We start from the raw sequence: 23,511 nt of genomic DNA on the forward strand, positions 1-23,511 counted from the left end.
GCTAAAAAACCGGCCACAAGAAATAGGGTGTGAGTAGAAGGGGTTGGGGACTCAATTGATCTGATGGAAGGGTGAGAAAGAAAGAAAATCCCTCTGAAATCTGGTGGGAGGAGGGCGGTGGGAAGGCTTGGATAATAATAATAATAACTCACGAATAGTTTGTACTATAGTTCTTTTATGCAGGAAGGGAAAGGGCTTTGAAGGGGGGGGGGTCAATAACCGGATCCTCCACGTGGCCAGGAAATTCCCCGCTGAAGGAAACTCCTCAAGTAACAGCTTGGGCAAAATAATATATATATATAATAAGAATAACAATAGCAACAACAATACGCCTTCAACTGGCTTGTGACCTGTGTGAGTCTGTATCCCAGGCAATTTCGGAGACGCACAAGTCTCCTCTTGGACTCCAGTTGCCATCTCTTCCTTAATTCGGATCTGGCCCACTGGGTTTGTGTGTGAAAATGAGAGACAGGGGCCTGACCCTCCGAAGGGAGCAAAGAAATGTGCGTGGCTTCTCGAAAGGAGAAATACTTCCACCCTCGGAGCCCACAAGGCCGTTTTCGGAAGCCTTCAGCCTGCCTTGATTTATCCGTGTTTTGCTATCGCTCACCTCCAAGGCCCTCAAAAGCTTCCTGGTTGAAATGCAACTCTCGAAAAGTATATCTGCTTTGTAGAACGAATGCAGGGTGACCCCACTTTAACTACCATGGCTCAGCGCTATGCAATTCCGGGATTTGTAGATTTACAAAGTCCTTCGCCTTCTGTACCAAGAGGAGTTAGTGCCTCACCAAACTACAAAGGAAAATGGAACTACAAAGACAAGTATCAAAAAATTTTTGATGTCATTAAGCATATATTTAGTTCAATGCCTCAATACAAAGACAAAGAAAGACATTGCAATACAATAAAACATAAGACCGTTACATTCACAGTAAAAGTAATTTTCCAATTCTTCTCTTGGGAGATGAATTGACTCCTCGTACACAATAATTGCTCTTATTTCTTTACTAAGACAGAGTAGACTCCAAATTCACAACTTTGAGTCTTCATCAGGTGGAATGTAGTCTATTTATTATCTGTCTTGTTTTTCTGAGTTGTTTTTCTGATAATATGGACCCTGAAGGGAACATATGTAGTGGCTAAAGGTTATTTAAAATACACATAGTTGCACTATACAAAACAAAGATAATGTAAAAATTATACTCAGGGAAAGTTCAATTTCTTAACATTCATTCTCTGCTAACAGTTTGATTCCAATGCGGGTATGAAGCTGAGTAACTAATCCCCCTGTTCATATAGCAAGCACATCAGTCAGCTGCTGTTATTCGAACTGTTAGCAAAGTATGAATGTCAGGATCCATATTACCAGAGAAGATAATATGTGTATGAGGAGAAGAGGAGTCAATTCATCTTTCAAGAGAAGAGTAAGAAAATCCCTTTTACTGTGAATGTAACAGTCTTATGTTTTACTGTATAGCAATGTCTTTATATGTCTTTGTATTCATATTGATGCATTGAACTAAATATATGCTTTATGACATTCAATTTTTTTTGTATTACTGTAACAGTGGATATTTGTCTCACCAAACTACCAGTCTCAGGAATCTATAGTATCTAGCAATGATAGTCCCGGCCAACACACATTTTGGTGCCTTAAATATTAGTCTTGTTTCTGAGTAAATGTAACCTGCTGATTCAAAAAAATGGCACTCGTTTCCTCCTATCAGCTATAGTTTTTGAAATACAGAGCATATGCTATATTTACCAGTTGCCATCTGCTTGCCCATAGACAACCACGTTAAGAGCTGATGCGATCTATCCAATGCAATTTTCTGAATCAGCGCCCCAAATAACGCCAGGAACAGGCCTCAGAACCAAGACAGGGCTGTGTAGTTCAAGCGGTGTCAAGCTGCACTAATTCTACAGTGTAGATGCACCCTAAAGTTGGTCCCTGGTGTATTTTGAAAGGCGAGAGGACAGTTCAGGCTTGGCACTAAGAATGTCCCGGGTTCAGCTCGAGATAACAGGGAAGCGGCAGAAACCCACCACCTTTTTTGGACAAGATGAGAAAACCTTCCTCCCTTTCCCTCCCTTTAAAGTGGTCATGGCAAGGGGAAGTGGGCCAATATATTTATATATATTTATATATATCTACAGTCTATATATATGTGTGCGGTTGGATGGGTAAGTGGGGACATAGGCTGACCATCTCCGCTGACCATTTAGTGCAGTTTCAAACCGGTATTCGCTGTGCAAATGATTACTTAGAACAGGAAAATCCTGGAACATCAGTCTGATGATGCAAGTAAACCCCAGAGCACCTGTGCCCTTGAAGGGCTTTGTTTTGCAGCCTTTTTGTGGGTTTTTGTGTTGGGTTTCATCCCTGGCCTGCATAAGTCTCTTGTGTCATCAAGTTTCCAGTCCTCAATGAGTAGCTAGAGACAGGGCCAAGCTGAGGGATTCCTTTCTCCACATTCCTATGCATGTTTTCCCCAAAAAGGGCTTGATCTTTCCTACTCCTGCTAGCTGCTGTCATTGACTTCAATAAATATTTTTGAACCTAGAGTTCTGACTCTGCAATCCTAAGCCATCCTATAGAATGGAAACTTATCCCAGCTCATGACTTGTAAGTTCCCGCTGGTTATGAAGCTTTCTTCTGGTACTCTGCTATATTTATGGTGGAATCACCCCACCAATGTTTTTGAACCTAAAGTTCTGACTCTGCCATCCTAAGCCATCCTAAGGAATGGAAGCTTATCCTAGCTCACCTCAGGTAAGTTTCTGCTGGTTATGAAGTTTACTCCTGGTACTTTGCTCTATGTATGGTGGAATCACCCCAGCTGAGGGTTATTTTTGGAGCCTAACAGCTCAGATTCCCCAACAGATTCTGGCTGCTAGTCTCAGCCTTACACTCCACCGATTCCATCTTCAAAACAGTGAAACTGAAATACTTGGTTTGGATTTAACCTGTTGAGAGTTTCCACAGCTCGCAAATCTTTGGTGAAAACATGCCATAAGGAGAAATGTGGAAAACAGGAAGAGAAGAGGACAAATGGTTTACCCATCAATTTAAGTCCTGGAAGCGATATTGAAAAACATAGGCCTCTCATAGTCTTGGGATCGTTTATTAGAAGCCTGGGCATACTTTGGCCCTCCAGTTTCTGCTGGTTACGGAAGTTTACTTCTGATACTGTGCTGCTATACCCATTGGAGCCCCTCTAGCGAAATGGGTTAAACCTTTGTGCTGGCAGGACTGCCAGAATCCGGGGAGAGCAGGTGAGGTCCCTCTGCCAGCTCCAGCTCCCTGTGCGGGAACACGGGAGAAGCCTCCCACTGGATGGTAAAACAGCAAACATCCGGACGTCCCCTGGGCAACATCCTTGCAGACGGCCAATTCTCTCACACCGGAAGCCACTTGCAGTTTCTCAAGTCGCTCCTGATACGAAAAAAACCCTCTGCTATATTTATGGTAAGGAACCCCGATGGCGAAGTGCGTTAAAGCACTGAGCTGGAGACCGAAAGGTCCCAGATTCAAATCCCAGGAGCGGCGTGAGCTGATGTTAGCTCCAGCTCCTGCCAACCTAGCAGTTCGAAAACATGCCATTAGGTACCGCTCCGGGGCTCTATGCAGTCATGCCGGCCACATGACCTTGGAGGTGTCTACGGACAACAGGCTCTTCGGCTTAGAAATGGAGATGAGCACCAACCCCCAGAGTCAGACATGACTTGACTTAACGTCAGGGGAAAACCTTTACCTAACCTATATTTATGGTGGACTGAGGGTTATTTTTGGAGCCTAACTGCAAAGATTCTCCAACAGTTTGAACTGCATTAAATAGTCAGTGTAGATGGGGCCTGGGGAGGGGGGGGGGGAAACTAGAAGAAAGAAGACGCATTGGGATACAGGAATAACAACAACGACAATCATGATCATAAAGTAACAGTCCTTTCTCTTCCTCCCCACTCTTTCTGCTTCCTTTGTGGTGGAGTCAGTCTGCGCAATCAGTGGGCAAAGGGTCTATGGGGAGGCCGGGGTGGTGCCAGCCTGGGGGCACAGAGTCAGTCTGCAGAAGGATCGACGGGGAGGTGCATTTGGGGGGGGGGGGCAGGAGGGCGTCGGAGCGGGGCGCCGGTGCGGCTAGGAGGTGTTTAGGACGGGCCTGGCATACACACCTTGGTAGTAGGAGGGCTCCAGGGCCGAGGGCTCGATGCCCCCGCGGCCGCCCACCGAGGAGGCCCCTCCGCCGCCCAGGGGCAGGCCCCCGGCCCCGTAGGAGGAGGAGGAGTATTGCAGCGCCTGCTCGTAGGCCTTGAAGTCCAGCTTCTGCTGCTGCTGCTGCTCCGAGGAGGACATGAGGTTGTTGATGGAGAAGGGGTGGTTGAAGGCGTAGTGGGCCGACGGGTCGCCTTTGAGGTGCAGCGCGGGCTCGTGGTGGTGGTGGTGGTGCTGGTGGGGGTGCGGGTGGCCCAAGCCCAGGCCCGGGTGGCCCAAGGAGGCCAGGGAGGGCGTGCCGGGCACCGAGGAGGCCGCCACCGCCGCCACGGAGGGCTTGAGCTCGGCGCCGTGGTCCAAGGTGGGCGAGGGGCTGTGCGGGGCGGGCTCCAGCTGGCCCGCTTTGGCCTGCCCGCCCCGCTGCTGCTGCTGCTGCGACGGCGAGCCCGAGGTGTTGCCTGGCTCCTTCCGGCTCTCGCCTCCTTGGTGTCCGCCGCCGCCGCCGCCCCCTCCTCCCGTTTTGGCGCCGGGCTGCTTGTCGCACTTGAAGCGCTTCTGCCTCCGGAGGTAGCAGCCGTTCTCGAACATGTTGCCAGAATCCGGGTGCAAGGTCCAGTAGGAGCCCTTGCCGGGCTTGTCGGGCGAGCGGGCCACCTTGACGAAGCAGTCGTTGAAGGAGAGCGAGTGGCGGATGGAGTTCTGCCAGCGCTGCTGGTTCTGCCGGTAGTACGGGAAGAGGTCCATGATCCACTGGTAGATCTCGCTGAGCGTCAGCATCTTGCTGGGCGCCTGCTGGATGGCCATGGTGATCAGCGAGATGTACGAGTAGGGCGGCTTGGCGTGCGGGTAGCTGCGCTTGAAGGCCTTGCCGGGGTCCCGCCCCGCCCGGCCCAGCCCCGAGGGCGCGTAGCCCCCCAGCGGGCTCATGCAGTGCGGGGGGCCGCCTCCGCCCCCCACGTGGCCCCCCGGCATCGCCCCGTAGGCGCCCAGCCCGTTCAGCGAGGCCTGCGCCGCCCCGGGACCCAGCCCGTTCATGGCCCCGGGGCTCAAGGCCGAGCCCATCGCCGCCGCCGCCGCTGCTGCTGCCGCCGCCGCCGCCGCGGACATGGAGTTACCTCCGGGGCTCAGCCCCCCGCCCAGGCCAGGGTTGGCGTAGGACATGTGGAAGGAGGAGGAGGACGCCGAGGTCACCACGTTGCCGCCGCCGCCGCCCCCGCCGCTCATGGCGTTCATGCTCATGTAGGGGCTCATCGAGGCCATGGAGCCCAGGCCCGAGTTCATGTTGCTCACCGGCACCGAGGAGTAGGCCTGAGGGGGAGAGGCACGCGTTAGAACGGGAGCCACACAGACCAGACCCCATACTATTATTATTAGTATTACTACTGCTATGAGTGGGTGGCCCACTCCCACCCCAACTCATAACACCTCAGATCCCCAATACACCAGATTTCATATAATAATAATAATAATAATAATAATAATAATAATAATAATAATAATAATAACTAATACTACAACCACTGCGAGTGGGTGGCCCATTCCCACCCCAAACTATAACACCTCAGATCCCCAGAGACTCGATATTATTATTATTACGTCTAGCAGTGGGTGACCTACTCCCACCCCAACACATAACACTTTAGATCCCCAGGATACAAGACTCGATATTATTATTACTACTACTACTACTACTGACAACCCATAACACCTCAGATCCCCAACACACAGACCCGATATTGTTATTATTACTACTACTACAGAGTGGGTAGCCCATTCCCACCTCAATCCATAACACCTCAGATCCCCAAAACACGAGACTCTATATATTATTATTATTATTATTATTATTATTATTATTATTATTATTATTATTATTGCTTCTAGCAGTGGGTGACCCACTCCCACCCCAGCACATAACACTTCAGATCCCCAGGACAGAAGACCCGTTGTTGTTGTTGTTGTTGTTGCTGCTGTTATATTGGCCAACACACGTTTTTGTGCTTCAAATGTTACCCATGTTTCTGGGTATATCTGACCTGCCAATTCCAAGAACGGCACCAGTTGTCCCCTATCAGCTCTAGTTTTTGAGATAGGCCATCTACCAGTCGCCATCAGCTCAGCCATACAAAAACCATGATAACCATATCCAAGAAACTAGAGCTGATGCAATTTTCTGAATCAACGCCCCAAATAACCCCAGGAATAGGCCTAAAAAACAAGACTAGATTTTGTTTTTGTTTTTGTTGGGCTGTTTTGTATTTGTATCTTGCTTTTTCTCTCTTAAAAGAGATTCTCAGGCCACTTGGATCCACTGTCCTCAGGGGATCCTCTAAAAACCAGCTGGGGCCCCAAACCTCCATTCACAATAGCCCAGAACCCAAACAGGCAAAATCGTCTGCCATAATAGCCCACCTGTCCCATTGTTTCTAGTGGATAATTTCTTAGTGGTCCAACCTTCCATCTTCACCCGCAATACCCCAGGCTCCATACACACAAGATCCTCTAAAAATCCACCTCTTTGCACCAGGGCAAACCATAAAATTGACATAGGCCGGGGCGCGGCAGTCTGAAACTAGCTTCTAACTGCTGCAAAAGAAAGCCGTCAGTGTGCACCAGTGCACTATAGTTTGGGTAATCACTATCAGGGCCTCAAACTGGTTCCCGGATTTCTTATGTCTTGGTCTGCACAGCGAAACCACTTCTGTTAATACAGGCTTGAAACTGACTGGTCAGTGTAGATGAGGCCTTAGTGAATCCTCTAAATATCGCCCACCTCTGCTGTGAACCTTCGATTTGAATAACCTTCCAAGACCAGACAGGATCTGGTGTTTTTAGGGTGTTGTTTAGGCCGCTGGTGAACACCTGTACCCCACTCCTTTCACCAAGTGTTATATGATTACATATACTATACGTTCAGATCTGATGACATATATAACATTTGGTGAAATGAGTAGGGTGCACCTTTAACCCGGTGCTCAACGGGTGTTTGAACCGTCCACTACTCCCACTGAAGGGTCTCCTGAAAAGCTGGTGGGAAAAGCAAACTTTCAGGCCCCTTCGCCCTTCTTTCCTCTGCTTTGGTTCCTTCGGCCTCGGAGGCCACAAGGAAATGGAGACGCTTTCGACAACAGCTGCATCTTTCATCACCGGTCTAAATAAGTACGAAGACTGGAGACTGCCAGGAAATAGCTAGGTGCCCTTAGCTGTATTTCAAAGGAATCAACTGGCAAACCACCTCTGCTTAAGGAAAAACTATGAAATGCATGGTGGGGTTGCCATCATCCATAGGGGCGCAGGATGGGAACAAATGCACCCCAGCACCTACTTAGATGCGAGGAGAGGAAATTGTGATCATAATAACAGTACACCTTCAACGGATTTTTCAAAAATACATAACAAAACAGAAACAGAAAATAGGCATCGCAGTGCGCCCAATGAAGGCCACGATTCGTTCTTCCAGGGAAAAATCTGTCAGTGCAACTTTACGAAGGTATCCGCACTGAAATTGTTTTTGAGACAGGAACTATACATTAGAGATCTGGGGAGAGGCGAGTGGCCTATGCGGAAGGATCCCCACAAACCTCACATATCCAGGAGAAACGTAAATAAACACTGTAAATAAATAAAAGAGGGTCAAGAGAGAGCGCCGTGGAATTAGACTATTTGACATAATCTGCCCCCAAACTATTTCAAAGCGTTGGGGAAAAGATGTCGATGTCGATCACGCCCGTTGCTAGTAGTCTGAAATACTTTTGTTAGTAAAAATAAATAAATTTAATGTATAAACCCAAAGGAAACGCAAATCAAAAGAAAGAGGATACAGATCCAAACGGATGGGTCTGAAATTGGCTCTTTTCGAGGGGAGTCGGGATTCCTTAAAGATGGCCAATTTCACCCTCGGCCCCAACTCAAATCAAGAAGGAAGAAAACCCGAAAAGGGACACATTGAGGCCTAAACCCCTGAGGTGACCACTTTCCCAAATGGTCCTCTGTCTTGCACACCCAGAGCCGCCTAAACCTGGCCCAAACCCGGCGCTTAAGGGGAGTTTGAACCGCCTGCGCCTCCCACTGAAGGGTCTCCTGAAATCTGGTGGGAAAAGCAAACTTTCCGGCCCTTTCGCCCCTCTTTCCTCTGCTTTCCTCCTTCTGCTTTGGATCCTTCGGCCTCGGAGGCAACGGGGAAATGGGGACGCTTTCCACGACAACAGCTGCATCTTTTTGTCCCTAAACAAAAAAACAAACAACCTCGGGATAAAGCTGAGGTTTACGAGCAGACAAGAAGGCCGGGGAGGGCTTTCGCCCCTTTCCTTTCCGCCACTCCAAACTCCATTAAACCTGACCGCAGCCTAAACTACATTCGGAAGGATTGCCCGCCGAGAGACCCAAGTGAGAGGAGAACAAAACAAGCCTTTAAAAGTCTAAGTTTCACTTCAAATAATATCTCCTGACTTAAAAGAAAGGGAAAGAATCTATGGTTGGGTTTGGAAAGAGACGTTCTTTCTCTTCCTCCTTAGTATTTTTTCCCTCCAAGGTGGAAAACTCATAGGCCGGAATTTTTACCTTGCTCGAATCGAGAAAATGCGCACAATTTGCGTAGCATTTGGCGTCTCTTCGGGGCAGAGTTTGAATATATAAAGATAGGTAAAGAACTGGGTAATTTATAAATTACAGCAAACCAACCCAGGCCTGCGAAGTGCGTATACATGGTGTGGAAAAATCGTCGCTATATAAACAACAGGCATCATTGTGTTGTCGAAGGCTTTCAAGGCCGGAATCACTGAGTTGCTGTGAGTTTTCCGGGCTGTATGGCCATGTTCCAGATCTCACAACTTCTGAAGATACCTGCCATAGATGTGGGCGAAACGTCAGGAGAAAATACTTCTGGAACATGACCATACAGCCCAGAAAACTCGCATTAACCCACATGCATCGCTTCCCACGCCTGTCTTATCTAGGTTTTATTTAATCATAGAGCATTTTAATATATTATTGTATCCATACGCCTATTATTATATGTCCATCATACATATATCTGTGTGTGATAGAGATATTTAAGAGTAAAATATTAAATGATGATAAATTATAGGTGTGTGAGAGAGAGTGGTAAAGACACTTCAGAGCAAAATAGTCAATATGATCTCGAAGCATCAGAGGAGGAAACAGCTCGGGTTCAGCAGATCAAGTCTGCTTGCCAATTAAAGAGCCCACCTTATTCCAGGAGGGTCTTTTTAGTGTTTTCTCCCGACAGGAGGAGGGCGTCGGAGGTCGGGGAGAGGCGCGCATTTCCATCTCAGCCTCTTCTTTGCCCCCTGTTGACCCCGGAGTATTAAAGAAGAAGCCCAGGGCCTGCCGCCAACACAAACCCATATGTTTCCAGGGAGCCCACCGCCTCGCCCGCAGGAGGGAGACCCGGACTTCGGCTCTGGTAAGGAAATGCGAAGCCAAATCCCCGCTTTGTCCTCCCAGTTAATTTCTGGGCGCCCCCTCCTCCTTCCAGGCTGCTCTCCTTGTCTTTATTTATTCGCATCATCTGTTTTCTGTCCTTTTTGCGTTTGGTGAAAGCTACATTCCCGGGATTAAAGACTTCCCCCCATTCCTTGTTTTTCATGTTTTTTTTTAAAAAAAAACTTTCTCTTTTTTGGACTTTCCCCGCCTTTATTCAGTAACAGGACCCATTCATCCCCTTCTTCTTTTTTTAAAGCATGCTTCTCCACCCGTTATTGTTCGTTTTCTCGTCTTTGATCTTTTTCTTCGCCCTCTTTGGGAGCATATTGTAAAATAAGGAAGGGAGAGATGAATGGACAATGCCAAGAGTTTCCTGGTTGAACCGAGCCAGTCTCGGCAGCGCCACCCACCGGCCGCACGGGGAATTGCACACCTTTTATTTGTAATTTCCCTCTTTTCCTTTCCCAGTTCGCCCGAAAAGAAACGTGTGTGTGGCAAAGTACACCCCCAAACCGATTATTTTACCCGGGGAATAGTATCAGGTGAGAGAAGGGCTCAATTAAAGCTCCCCCCCCCCAGGAATGGCGGCTGCGATTGTTTTCCCCATATAAACACAAACATAGGTGTATATATACAAACACACAAGGCTAAGGCCCTCGGAGGAGAGACGTGGCTGGGAGGAAGAGAAGTTGGAGGAGTGATTAATTGCAGCATTCACACTTTCCTCCAACAGACAAGAGTTCTTTCCCCCACCCTGGACCTTCCACAGGTATATAAACCTCCCTTGTTTAGTTTCCAACAGACCTCACAACCTCAGAGGATGCCTGCCATAGATGTAGGCGAAACGTCAGGAGAGAATGCGTCTGGAACATGGCCATACAGCCCGGAAAACTCACAGCAACACAGTTGAGGAGTGCTCCAGGAGGGACTCTGTCTTTCCCACTCACGCCACCATGCATCTCCCTCTCCGCACGCAAGATCAGGTTCCCCTACGTGGGACTACTGTAAGGCGGGGTAAAGTGGCTTTGGGGCATAATATAATGTTACGAAAATAAACCACGGTTGGAAAAAATACAATCTCAGGTCTTGGGAAGCAGACCCCGCACACTTCCCTTTGCTCTCCTCTCCCGCTGCCCTCCTTTCCCGCCCAACTCCAGCTCTGGCCGGGCTCACCTCCTGCGCCTCTCCGTAGTAGTGGTTCCACTCGTTGCTTTCGTGCCCTTCCATTTTCACCGTCCCTAACATCCTGGAGCCCAGGCGCCCGGGAGAAGCATCCAGCCCCTTTCTGGCCGGCGAAGGGGCGGCGCCGGCGGGCGGAGGAGGCGGGGAGGGGGACACGCGAGGGAGAGAGAGACAGAGGGGGAGAGAGCCCCCACCTCCGGAGCCCAGCGGGAGGAAGAGGAGGAGGAGGAGGAGGGGGGAAAGGAGGAGGAAGAGGAGGGCCGGCTCTCTCTCCAGCTCCCCACCTAAGGCGGTGGCGGCAGGGAGCGGTGTGTGGTGCCGCGCCACTCGAGAAAGTGAGGCAGGGCCGGCGGGGCGGCGAGTGGAGTTGGGCAGCGGAGGTGGATCTTACGTCGCCGCCGCAGCGCCCTCCTCCTCCTCCTCCTCTTCCTCCTCCTCCTCTTTCTCTTTCTTTCCCTCCTCTTTCCCTTCCTCTCCCTCCTCTCGCACCTCAGAAGAAGCCCGAGGTGCACCTGCAAAGCGGGCGGGAGGCTCCCCACTCGCCCCCGCCTCCCCAGGGGAAGCCCAGCCCACGCTGGCCTCGGTTTCAGCAGAGCCACAGAGGGAGGGAGGGAGGGAAAGAGAGGAGGACCTGAAAGAGGCAACACTCATTCAAGGGAAAGGGGGGAAAACAGAAGGGAACAGAAGCGGAGGTAGAGCCAGGCAGGAGAGGTGCGCAGAGAAGGAACAAGGACTTTCCTTAGCCCCCCCACCCAAACTCTGTCCCCCCTCAAAAAAGACAGCTGTTGGTTAGCAGTAGGGAGATGATGGTGATGATAATGATTATTATTCCTGATTTTATTTTCCTCAAGACACAAAGGTGCACACCACATTAAAAGACAATGGGCTGCACAAGTTTCTTGTGTCATCAAGTTTCCAGTCCTCAATGAGTAGCTAGGCTAAAGACAGGGCTAAGATGAGGGATTTCTTCTCCCACATTCCTATGCATGTTTCCTCAAAAAGGGCATTGTCTTTCCTCTTCCTGCTAGCCACTGTCTCCACCCCCCCCCCCCCCTTGGATGTTGTAGGAATGGAATTCTGTGAGGCAACTTCCTTTTAAAGTTTTATGGCCCTGGGCTGGCCATGTGATTTTTCGCCATTTTTTCATTCTACCTATGAGGATGCACATTTCGCCTCTCCCTAGGCAAAATGTAGCTGCATGAACTTTTTAACCCTTTACCTCTTTAAAAGATGAGATTTATTAAGCTAGAAAGCTCCAAGACCCTTTTCTATCAAGAATGTATTTCTTTTGCTTCAATAAATATTTTTGAATTTAAAGTTCTGACCCTGCAATCCTAAACCATCCGGAGGAATAGAAGATTATCCCAGTTTCTGCTGGTTATAAAGTTTACTTATGGTATTCTGCTATATTTATGATGGAATCACCCCAATTGAGGGTTATTTTGAGCCTAACAGCTCAGATTCCCCAACAAATGTAAGACCCATAGGTTTAATAAATACTTATTAAATGAGGCCAATGGGGGGAGGGGACAAAACTGTTGGAAGTCAACCATTCCCTAGTCCTCAATAAGGAGAGGGAGAGAGGCAACTGAGGTAGCTCCACTATAAACCTGTGCAGGATATGATTGACTTCCAACAAAAAGCCAACCCAACCTTATAGGTCAAGCAAGGCTGGAGTTGTGGGGGGAGGAAGGCAAGACAAGCCACATTTTGGTGCCTCAAATGTTAGACCTGTTTCTGGGTGTATTTGACCCACTAATTCCAAAAATGGCACCAGGTTTCTTTTATCAGCTCTACTTTTTTGAGATAACAGAACATATGCTGTTTACCCACAGAAAACCCATTATATAGCTATATCTAAGGGCCCTTCCACACAACCATAAAATCCAGAATATCGAGACAGAAAATCCCACAATATCTGCTTTGAACTGGGATATCTGAGTCCACATATTTCAGTTCAAAACAATGTGGGATTTTATTCAGCTGTGTGGAAGGGGCCTAAGAAACTAGAGCTGATGTGATCTATCCAATGCAATTCTTTGAACCACAGGCCCAATTAACCCCAGGAACAGACCTAAAAACCAACATACTAAGAACTGGTGTTTGTTTATTATATGTACATAACAACACAGCGCAAATACACATTAGGTCCAAGTGTCTGGGAGTCCTCTCAGAATATCAGGTTTTTGTAGAATAATAATAATAATAATAATAATAATAATAATAATAATAATAATAATAATAATAATAATAATATGAGAAGTGCTGCCTTTTGTAGCATGTGGATTTCTGTTCTGTCCAAATTAAGGCTTTTCAAGTGCTTTTTGATGTTTCTATTATTATTACTGTTATTGTTATTCCACCCTGTTTTCCTCCCTTGAAGTGCCTAACTTGTCCAACTTGCTTGGAGTGGCAAAGTGGGTCTTAAGTGTATACCCCCACCCCAACACTTATGGTCCACATAATGCAAGTATGGGCAAACTTGGGTCCTCCAGGGGTTTTGGACTTCAACTCCCACAATTCCTAACAGCCTCAGGCCCTTTCTTCTCCCCCCTCAGCCGCTTAAGGAAGGGGCCTGGGGCTGTTAGGAATGGTGGGAGTTGAAGTCCAAAGCACCTGGAGGGCCCAAGTTTGCCCATGCCTGATATAATGCATTCAATGCATAACACCATGTAACAAAACTTTCCCCATGCCTTTATGATAGAATTGGGAAACGGCATTTATAGCCCAGGAACAAAAATCGTGTTACATAAGTGTAATAGACCGAGCCACTTTGAGTCTCCTTTAACAGAGGAAAGTGGGAAATATAATAATAATAATAATAATAATAATAATAATAATAATAATAATAATAATAATAAAGAGCAAAATGAAACACACATTGTATGAACCCATCCACACCTGTACGTGCTTGCTATGTCCTTGAAAAGCCCACCCAGCAGCTCTGTCGGTTTCCCCCGAGAATCCCTCCCCTTCAACCCTCCTCCCAATGCTTAGCCAAGCCCCTCTGCGGCCCAAAAACATCCCACTTCTGGGAAGGCGTCCCTCCCGTGACGCGAGATAATTCTAGAGAGAGAGGGAGAGAGAGAGAGAGGTAGGCCTGATCTCCCCGCCTGACCCCCTCCCTCCCTTCCCTTTCATTGGCGAGCCGCCCGGGTGAGTCAGTCTCGGGCCTTTCTTTTCCCGGCTCTTCTGCGCTCCCTCCCGCCCCGCAGCTGCTCTGGGAAGAGTCACCTTAGGAACAGCTCGGGCGAGTCAACAACAAACAGGTGGTAGCCGCGGAAAGGTGGCAAAGCCCATCAGCCCTGGCTCTGGAGTCTGGACTGGGGCTGCGACCCTATAGCACAGAGGTTCCCAACCTTGGGCCTCCAGGTGTTTTGGACTTGAGCTCCCACAGTTCCTAACAGCTAGTGAACTGGCTGGGATTTCTGGGAGTTGAAGTCCAAGACACCTGGAGGCCCAAACGTTGGGAACCACGGCTATAGCAGCACCTTTAAGGCCCCATCTACGCTTTCGAAGCTAGCGGACAAACTCCCACCAAAGGAAGCCCTTGAGCTCATCAGTGTTGTAGTTTGTCTCCTCACCATCCAGGTACCAAAAAGGTTTGAAATTGAATTAAAAGGTCAGTCTGTGAGCTCTCTGAGCAGTAAAAGTGGAGAGAATTTGCTTCTGAATAAACCTTCCAAGTATTAGGGGAAACTACCTTGAGATATAGCAGAGCATCCAAAAATCAAACAGGACACTTAAAGTTGAGTATCCAGCTCATTAGCGAGCAGAGCGTGAGGTGCCCTGTGCTGTGGCTGGAAAGAATCCAGAGTTTAGGCAAGCAAAGAGGCAGAGTCCAATCTTTAAAAATAACAAGCCTCACAGCCTCTGAGGATGCCTGCCATAAATGTGGGGGAAACTTCAGGAGAGAAAGCTTCTGGAACATGGCCATACAGCCCGAAAGACTCACAGCAATCCACAAAAGGTTTATTTACAGTAATGAGGAATAACTGCATTTCTTAATAGTATAGAACGGGGTCTGAGCTACACTACGACACATCTCTTCTAAGGTTTCAAGCGAGGGAAAAATCATCCATCACTACATCTCTCTGTCACACATGCAGAGAGAGAGAGAGAGAGAGATCTCACAATTCACACAGCACATTCTCTCCATACTAAGATGAAAGAAAAAGAAGTCAGATTTAAAAGGGCTTGCGGTAGAAAACTATCTACACAACCAATCAGAATGAAAGCAGAAACAGAGAGGAGAGAAAAGATAATACACAGGTAGGATCCAGGCGAAATAAACTGAACCACAATCTTATTGAAACGTTACTGCCCTATTAGTTTAACTGGAATCGCGGTTTACAAAACTTTGCGTCCATTCTTATACTGACTTATAGCGCAAACCTCCTCATGCTTATCCAGTCGAGTGCAGGTAAGGGTCTCGACACAACTATGGGTGCATCTACACTGTGGTATGAATGCAGTTTGATATTGATAGGAGTTGTAGTTTCACAAAATCTTTTTTAACCTTAAAAAAAACTAAAAATGCCAGGATTCCATCTTGAGACATCTCAATCCTTATTCCATATTCGAAGGGGAGGGTAGCGCTAAAACGTGCGCTCTTCCTCCAGTGTTAATTGACTACGTGCAGAGGTAACACAAATCCTCGCAAAGTCAGTTGGAATTCTTGACTGGGAACCTATTTCGAGTTGGATTAAAATATGCTTCGATGTAAACATCTCGCTTTTGATGACAGGAGCGGTTTTCTCTCCGAGGTCAGTAAAAGATGATCCAATGGTACCTGGATTTTTTCTTTAAGGTAGGTATGTGCGCATATATACACTCACCTCTTGCTTTATTTTATTTATGGCAGCAGAAAAGGTGGGACCGGCTTTTAAACCTCCCCGGGATATCTGAGGAGGCAAAATAAACCTGCTTCGAGGCGGAATGGATGGGAACAAACAGAAATCCTGGGTTGCTGCGAGTTTTTCGGGCTGTATGGCCATGTTACAGAAGCATTCTTTCCTGGCCTTTCGCCCCCATCTATGGCAGGCATCCTCAGAGGTTGTGAGGTTTGTTGGAAAATAGGCAAGTGGGCTTTATATATCTGTGGAAGGTCCAGGGTGGGAGGAAGAACTCTTGTCTATTGGAGGCAAGTGTGAATGTTACAATTGATCACCTTGATTAGTATTTAATAGCCTTTCAGTTTCAAGCTGCTTGCTACCTAGGGGAATTTTTTACCTAGTGGAATCCTTTGTTGGGAGGTGTTGGCTGGCCCTGATTGATTCATGTCCGGAATCATGCCCTGTCTTCTGAGTGTTGTTCTTTATGTACTGTCCTGATTTTAGATCAAATAATGCACTTCTCAACCAGACAAGTCAGCTATAGAAGAGCACTTGATAAACCAATCTGGACACAGCATACTATTCGAGAACACAGAAATGCTGGACCACCATGTCAGACTACACAGAGAAGCTATTGAAATCCGAAAGCATGTGGACAACTTCATCAGAAAGGAGGAAACCATGAAAATGAACAAAATCTGGCTGTCAGTATTTAAAAACTGGACAGTAAATAAAGAACAACAGTTAGAAAACAGGGGAATCCAGACAAGAATCAATCAGGGCCAGCTAACACCTCCCAACAAAGGATTCCCCCAGGCAGTACGCAGCTAGACCTTGAAACTGTAAGGCTATTCGGTGTTAATCAAGGTGGCCAATTGAAACAATCGCACCTGCCTCCAACAGACAAGAGTTCTTTCTCCCACCCTGGACATTCCACAGATATATAAACCCCACTTGACTAGTTTCCAACAGACCTCACAACCTCTGAAGATACCTGCCATAGATGCAGGGGAAACGTCAAGAGAGAATGCTTCTGGAACTTGGCCATGCAGCCCGGAAAACTCACAGCAATCCAGTGATTCTGGTCATGAAAGCCTCCGACAACACATTAAACAGAAATCCCTTCAAAGCTCCCTCTACAACCCGGTTAACACACCCGCGGCATGAAATATTCACGTCCTCTTGCCTCCACGGATCTTTAACCCCGTTTGCGCTGCATTTCACCTCGTTGAGCTCCACTGCTTTAACCGATGGGTTATTTGAGAGGTTTACATCCGTTTACACGGGGTTGTGAACCTAAATATCAATTTCGATGACATTTAGAGTTCCAGTTCTTTCTCTATCCAGGAGGCGAGTTTGTGGTATTCAAACGCACTTGTATTTTTTCCACCAACACGCGTCAATATCAGATTGTAAGAATAGTAAGAATAGTAAGAAACTATTTTTTTTAAAATGGAAAACCTTGCAGTAAGAAATAATATAGGTTATAACTTGTCGAAAAAAGCCAGCCTCTCTCTCTTCCTTCCTTCCTTCCTTTGTGCCTTCCCCCTCCTCCTTCCCAATTCTGGCAACAGAGTTAAGTTAAATCCTGGAAACAAACAACGGTCTCAAATCGGCAGGAGAGAAACAAGGGACGGGGAAAAAAGACGCGCCGCCGAGGGAAGAAAGGATAAAAGCGCTGGGCTACAAACTGCTCTTTAAAGACCGCCGAAGTGTACTTTCAAAGGCTGACAAATGGAACCAAATGGGCAAGAAAGGCATTCCCTGGAAGGAAGGGAAGTGCCAGGAGCTGGCCTTGAGCAGACAGGCCATCCTGTGTGTCGCCTTGGTGGCACACTCCGATCCAGAGTCACTTCTATTCAGATTAGTGGTTCCTATTCGGAGTAAGTGAAGCGAAATAGGAACCCCATATATTAGTCTAGGCATTGCTTTATCTAGGCAATAATGCCCATACGAATGTAAGGGTTTTATACCGCAATCTTGGACACTTTGTCCAACTACTGGAAGTAAATATCTATCTATCTCCCAGATTTTATTGGGAAGGAGGGCCTTTTCGGTGGCTGCTCCCAGGCCCCTTGTCAAGGAGAAACCAGGTTAGTTCCATCTTCCTTTTCTTTTCACCAGGGAACAAAGGCTGGATCTACACTGCCAAATAATGCATGGTAGGGTTCGTGTAGAACCACATAATGCAGTTTGAACTGCACTGACCATATAACGCATCATTTGGCAGTGTAGATCCAGCCTCAGATATCAAATGCGTTTTATGGGGATGCTATACACATAGATGTATATGTATATTTACTGGCTTACATATTGTTTTTAAATATTTCCATTTTCCCCATCTTTTCTGCAAATAGATAAATAGTGTAGATCCACTGGGTTGCTGTGAGTTTTCCGGGCTGTATGGCCATATTCCAGAAGCATTCTCTCCTGACATTTCGCCCACATCTATGGCAGGCATCCTCAGAGGTTGTGAGGTTTATTGGAAACTAGGCAAGTGAGGTTTGTGGAAGATCGAGGGTGGGGGAAGAACTCTTTGTTGTAGGCAGGTGTGAATGTTGCTATTAATCACCTTGATTAGCACTGAAAAGCCTTGCAGCTTCAAAGCCTGGCTGATTTCTGTCTAAGGGAATTCTTTGTTGGGAGATGTTAGCTTGCTCTGATTGATTCATGTCTGGAATTCCCCTGTTTCCAGAGTGTTGTTCTTTATTTATTGTCCTGATTTTAGAGTTTGTAAAAACACTGGTAGCCAGGGTGAAACTTCAGGAGAGAATGCTTCTGGAACATGGCCATACAGCCCGGAAAACTCTCAGCAACCCAGTGATTCCGGCCATGAAAGCCTTCGACAACACAATGCAAGATATAGTTCGCGTAGAACCACTTAATGCAGTTTGAACTGCACTGACCTGCACGATGTGAGGCTACACTGACCTTATAACGCATAATTTTTCCAGTGTAGATCCAGCTTAAGATATCAAATGCGTTTTATGGGGATACTATACACACAAATGTATACTGGCTTATATATTGTTTTTAAAGATTTAAATTTCCCCCATCTTTTCTGCAAATAGATAAATAGTGTCGATCCAGCCAAAGATAATAAGATGCGTTTGATGAGGGTGTTATACACATAGATGTATATGTACTTGTTCACATGTTGTTTTGAAACTTAAAAAAATATTTTAATTTTGTCACATCTTTTCTGCAAATAGATAACTTCCAATTGTACCTTTGGCATTTGTTTTCTACTGAATTCGAAATATTAGTGTTTTGTGGGATAAAGCCTATTCTACACTTTTCCGAAACACATAGATCTACTGCCTCTGAATACTTTCTTGGAAATCGGACTATCGCTTATTGACATTTATGCCCAGATTTTAATGGATTCGAGTTAAACTCAATCCAAATTTTTAAAGGAGGAAAGGGGATACCAAAGGACTCTGTCTGAATTCCTGATGGACGAGATTTCTACATTTTTCCCCTCCAGGAATTCAGCTGCAAGGAATGCTTCTTCGCCTTCTCTTACCTGAATTATTGCCTGAAAATATATTATACCAGACTAGAAGGATCTTTACTGTTGCTATTGGGCTTAAATCCAATTAGAGTAACCCCATTGGAGCCAAAGGACTTTGGGTCACCAAATTTCCATTGCTTCAAAAGGTCTTCTTCTCAAGTTAGATCCACTGCATAGCTTTTCTGGAAAACTTTCCATCCACGTGTGGGAAATGTCCACGCCGTACTCACACCTTCTCCTAGGACAGACCCAAAATTAGTCACCACTCACGTAATTCCCTTTGGTTTCAGCTCACTGCCGGCCTCCTTTTATTCCATGAAGCTCAGACTCTTTCGATGCATAACATTCCGATCTGATCTCTCAACATTTCCTTGGAAATTTGACCACCTTTTAATGACATTTATGCCCAGATTAGCAACAGTGACATTTTCAATTTCTACAGAACTTATTTGCATATACGAACCTCTCCTTACCTGCCTTCGGGTTTTTTCTCTTCTTTGTCGTACTTTCTGTTGTTAACTCAAGCCTTCTTCGAACTCATGGCGACCCTAGGAAGAAGAGATCTCCAGGATTGCGCCTACACGGTAGAATTAATGCAATTTGGCACCACTTTCACTGCCATGGCTCAATGTTATGGAGTCCTGTAACTGTAGTTTGGTTGTGTGTGTATGTGTGTGTGTATAGACACACATACACAAATATACATACACACAAATTTATTTATTATGGTCGATGACCAGCACCAAAAAATGAACAAACCTCGGAATAGAAAGAACTCTTGTCTGCCAGAGGCAAGTGTGAATGTAGCAATTGGCCAGCTTGATTAGCATTGAATAGCCTTTCAGTTTCAAAGTCTGGATGTTTACTGCCTGGGGGAATCCTTTGTTGGGAGATATTAGCTGACTCTGATTGATTCATGTCTGGAATTCCCCTGTTTTCATAGTGTTGTTCTTTATTAACTGTCCCATTTTAGAGGTTTTTTAAAATACTGGTAGCCAGATGTTGTTCATTTTCATGAAATTGTCCCCATGCTTGTGGGTATCAATGGCTTCTCTGTGTAGTCTGACATGGTGGTTGTTAGAGCGGTCCAGCATTTCTGTGTTCTCTAATAATATCCTGTGTCCAGGTTGGTTTATCAAGTGCTTCTTTCTGTTGAAATCCAAGTGGCCAATTGCAACATTCACACTTGCCTCCAACAGACAAGAGTTCTTTCCCCCACCCTGGACCTTCCACAGATATATAAACCTCAACTGCCTAGTTTCCAACAGACGTCACAATCTCTGAGGATGCCTGCCATAGATGTGGGCAAAACGTCAGGAGAGAATGCTTCTAGAACACGGTCGTACAGCCCAGAAAACTCACAGCAACCCAAGGCTCGGGATTCCAAAGCAAGGAGCATGGTAGTTTAAAGTGGTATTAAACTACAATAAATCTACGATGTGGATGAAACCCAAGTCGCTTTGTCCCCAGGTCTTGCAGACTCAGGACTGTAGCTTCCTTAATGAAGACTATCCTTCTCTTTTTAAAACAAAGATATATATTTTTGGTGAAAGATATTTACACTAGGCTTAATTCATGTACAATATTTGTACAGTCACGTATTTTAAAAATATTGACACCCCTCCCCCCCTCCCAGTAATCAGCGTCATCAGAGTAGTGGCCGCCTTCCTCTTCACCTTTTTGGAGGGGAGGGCGAGTTCTTTGCCCAGAGCTCGCCCTGTGGACGAGGCATTATCCTTGCCAATCCAGCTCAAAGCAAGCCAGCCCGAAGCCGGCGCTCCCCGTGTTTTCAAACTCGTAGCGCCTCCTGTTGCCTTTGCCAGGAGCGCACCTGTCGCAGGAGGAACCCAGAGGCTTCAGGGATCGATTGAAAGATCTGGTGTCAAAGCAGCTTGAGGAGCCCCCTCCCCACTGTGGGGGATATGAGCTGTTAGGCTCAAAATCACCCTGGTTGGGGTGATTCCACCATAACTATAGCAAAGTAACAGAAGCAAACTTCACAACCAGCAGAAACTTAGGTGTAATGAGCTAGGATAAGCTTCTATTCCTTAGGATGGTTTAGGACTGCAGAGTCAGAACTTTAGGTAAAGATAAAGGTTTCCCCTGAAGTTAAGTCCAGTCATTTCTGACTCTGGGAGCTGGTGCTCATCTCCATTTCTAAGCCGAAGAGCCGATGTTGTCCCGATGTCCTCCAAGGTCATGTGGCCGTTACCTTCCCGCTGGAGAGGTACCTATTGATCTACTCACATTGGCATGCTTTCGAACTGCTAGCAGCCGCTCCCGCTGCTCCCGGGGTTTGAACCTGGAACCTTTCAGTCTGCAAGTTCAGCAGCCCAGTGCTTTAACACACTTCGCCACCGGGGCCCCTTTAGGAGAACTTTAGGTTCAAATATATATATATATATTCGAGCCAGAAGCGACTTGAGAAATTCTCACACCAGAAGCGACTTGCAAATATTTATTGAAGTAAAAGAAATACATTCTTGATATAAAAGGTTTAACATCTCATCTTCTAAAGGGGGTCAAAGGTAAAAAAATATATCAGTGCAACTACATTTTGCCTATAGAAAGAGTCAAAATGTATCCTTACTGGAAGGAAGAAAAGGCAGAAGGGGGACCCTAAAGTGGAGGGAACCACTTGCTCAACCCAGGGGCAGTTTAAACGGAAGAGGAAGTTCCCTCACAGAAATTTCATTACTAAATCATCAAAGGGGAGGAGGAGACAGTGGCTGGCAGTAAAGAACAAAGGCAAAGCCCTTTAGGAAAACATGCATAGCAATATGGGGAAAGTTTAGCTAGAGGACAGGACACTTGATGACACAAGAAACTTGTACAGCCCAGGGATGGAACCCAACACTATGCCATCCTGGGAATGACAGTTTGACAAGGTCTTCTCTGCAAAAGTGTGCCGGTGCCTCACCGAATTATGACATCCCAGGACTCCATCAGCATTTATCTGTGGCAGTTAATGAGGTGTCAGGCGGCACGAATTCTGTAATGGAGACGTACCCTTTGAGCGACTGTTGGCAGGAAAGCAAAATGACCACGAATTCCCCAAAACGGGACCTTAAAACAACGTCCTGCCAGGAATCTTTCGTGGACTGGAATCCGCCTCGTTGCAGGGAGTGGGCGGTCGAAGATACAAATGCCCATTGACCTGCCTGGCTTCGTTTTAATGGGGGGTGGGGGGACTCAAATCTGCTAGAGACATCCGAGTTATGAGCCTATGTTTCGGTTCTTCATGTCAGGGGCTGCAGAAGGGCGTGCTCTTGATCCCTCTCTCTCCCCTTCATGCCGGACAAATGTCACTATTTGAAGTGAAATTTTAACTCAGGCCTTTGACAAGATATGGGGAGGGGGGGGTATCTTAACATCTTTTCCTTTGTAGGGTTATTGGAAATAAATACCACCAGTCTCTGGGCACATATCCCTTTGGAAATGAATGACAATCATAACCTAATTGAAAAGGAAAAATGATGTCATATCAGTTTGGCAAACGCGAATCTCCATGAACATGTGGAAACCACCTTTTGAAAACCACTAGTCAAGGAAAGCATGACCTTGTAAGAAGTCAACCCTTTGAACAAGTGATATTCATAATTATTCATGTAATGGCACACAAGTAACTCAGTTGTTAATCTGAAGAACCACATCTTTGAACTGCCAAGAACAAAGACATGCCACTACAAAAATATATTTGGTTAGCAGAGGATGGTTGTTTCTTTGAAGATGAAATTGCCCAAAAGACATACACTCCCTTGAAACCTCTCAGTTTACAATATGCACTCGAAGATTTTAAAAAAAAAAACCAAAGTTTTCTTTGAAAAATAACATATCTTGGTTACTCACATATTGTATTAATTCACCATACAGGCACATTTCTTATTTAAAGTTCAGTTATAGATGTAGTATGAGACAGGGTCTCATACTTAATCAATAGTCCATAGTCTTTAGGTATAGTTGTACTCCCCGAAGTCCATAAGTCATATTTCTCTACAGAAGTCCATTGAGGTGTCAAGCAGACACTGAATGTAAACATGGAGACTGAATTGTGGTCAGTACGATCACATGTCCATAACCCCTCCCACACCAAAGATGTACAGTCAAACTGGAAAATCAAAATACACATAGAATACAGGTTAGCAAACATATACATTAACAAATGAACAGTGAAATGCTTGGGGGTTGCTATTTCCAAAAGTTTATTATTATAACAAGGTTTGTGCCCCATTCAGGCTGAAATGGAATTGTATTATATAGTCAGTGTAGACACACACAGTGCAGATTGACCTGCACTGAACTGCATTATATGGGTCTACACC

At 46.3% G+C, this 23,511-nt stretch overlaps 1 protein-coding gene across 1 annotated transcript; it reads right to left on the reverse strand.

Annotated features, from left to right (window-relative positions):
* Nucleotides 1-3,622: 3,622 nt before the first annotated feature.
* On the reverse strand, nt 3,623-11,300 carry foxa1 (forkhead box A1). Its single transcript, XM_008102838.2, has 2 exons — nt 10,832-11,300; nt 3,623-5,521 (listed from the first exon to the last, which is right to left on the reverse strand). Exons 1-2 carry the CDS (start codon nt 10,901-10,903, stop codon nt 4,139-4,141), a joined length of 1,455 nt encoding a protein of 484 aa, XP_008101045.2. The 5' UTR covers nt 10,904-11,300; the 3' UTR covers nt 3,623-4,138.
* Nucleotides 11,301-23,511: the final 12,211 nt, after the last annotated feature.

Source organism: Anolis carolinensis, chromosome 1 (genome assembly GCF_035594765.1).
Source record: "Anolis carolinensis isolate JA03-04 chromosome 1, rAnoCar3.1.pri, whole genome shotgun sequence".
Lineage (NCBI taxonomy): Eukaryota > Metazoa > Chordata > Lepidosauria > Squamata > Dactyloidae > Anolis > Anolis carolinensis.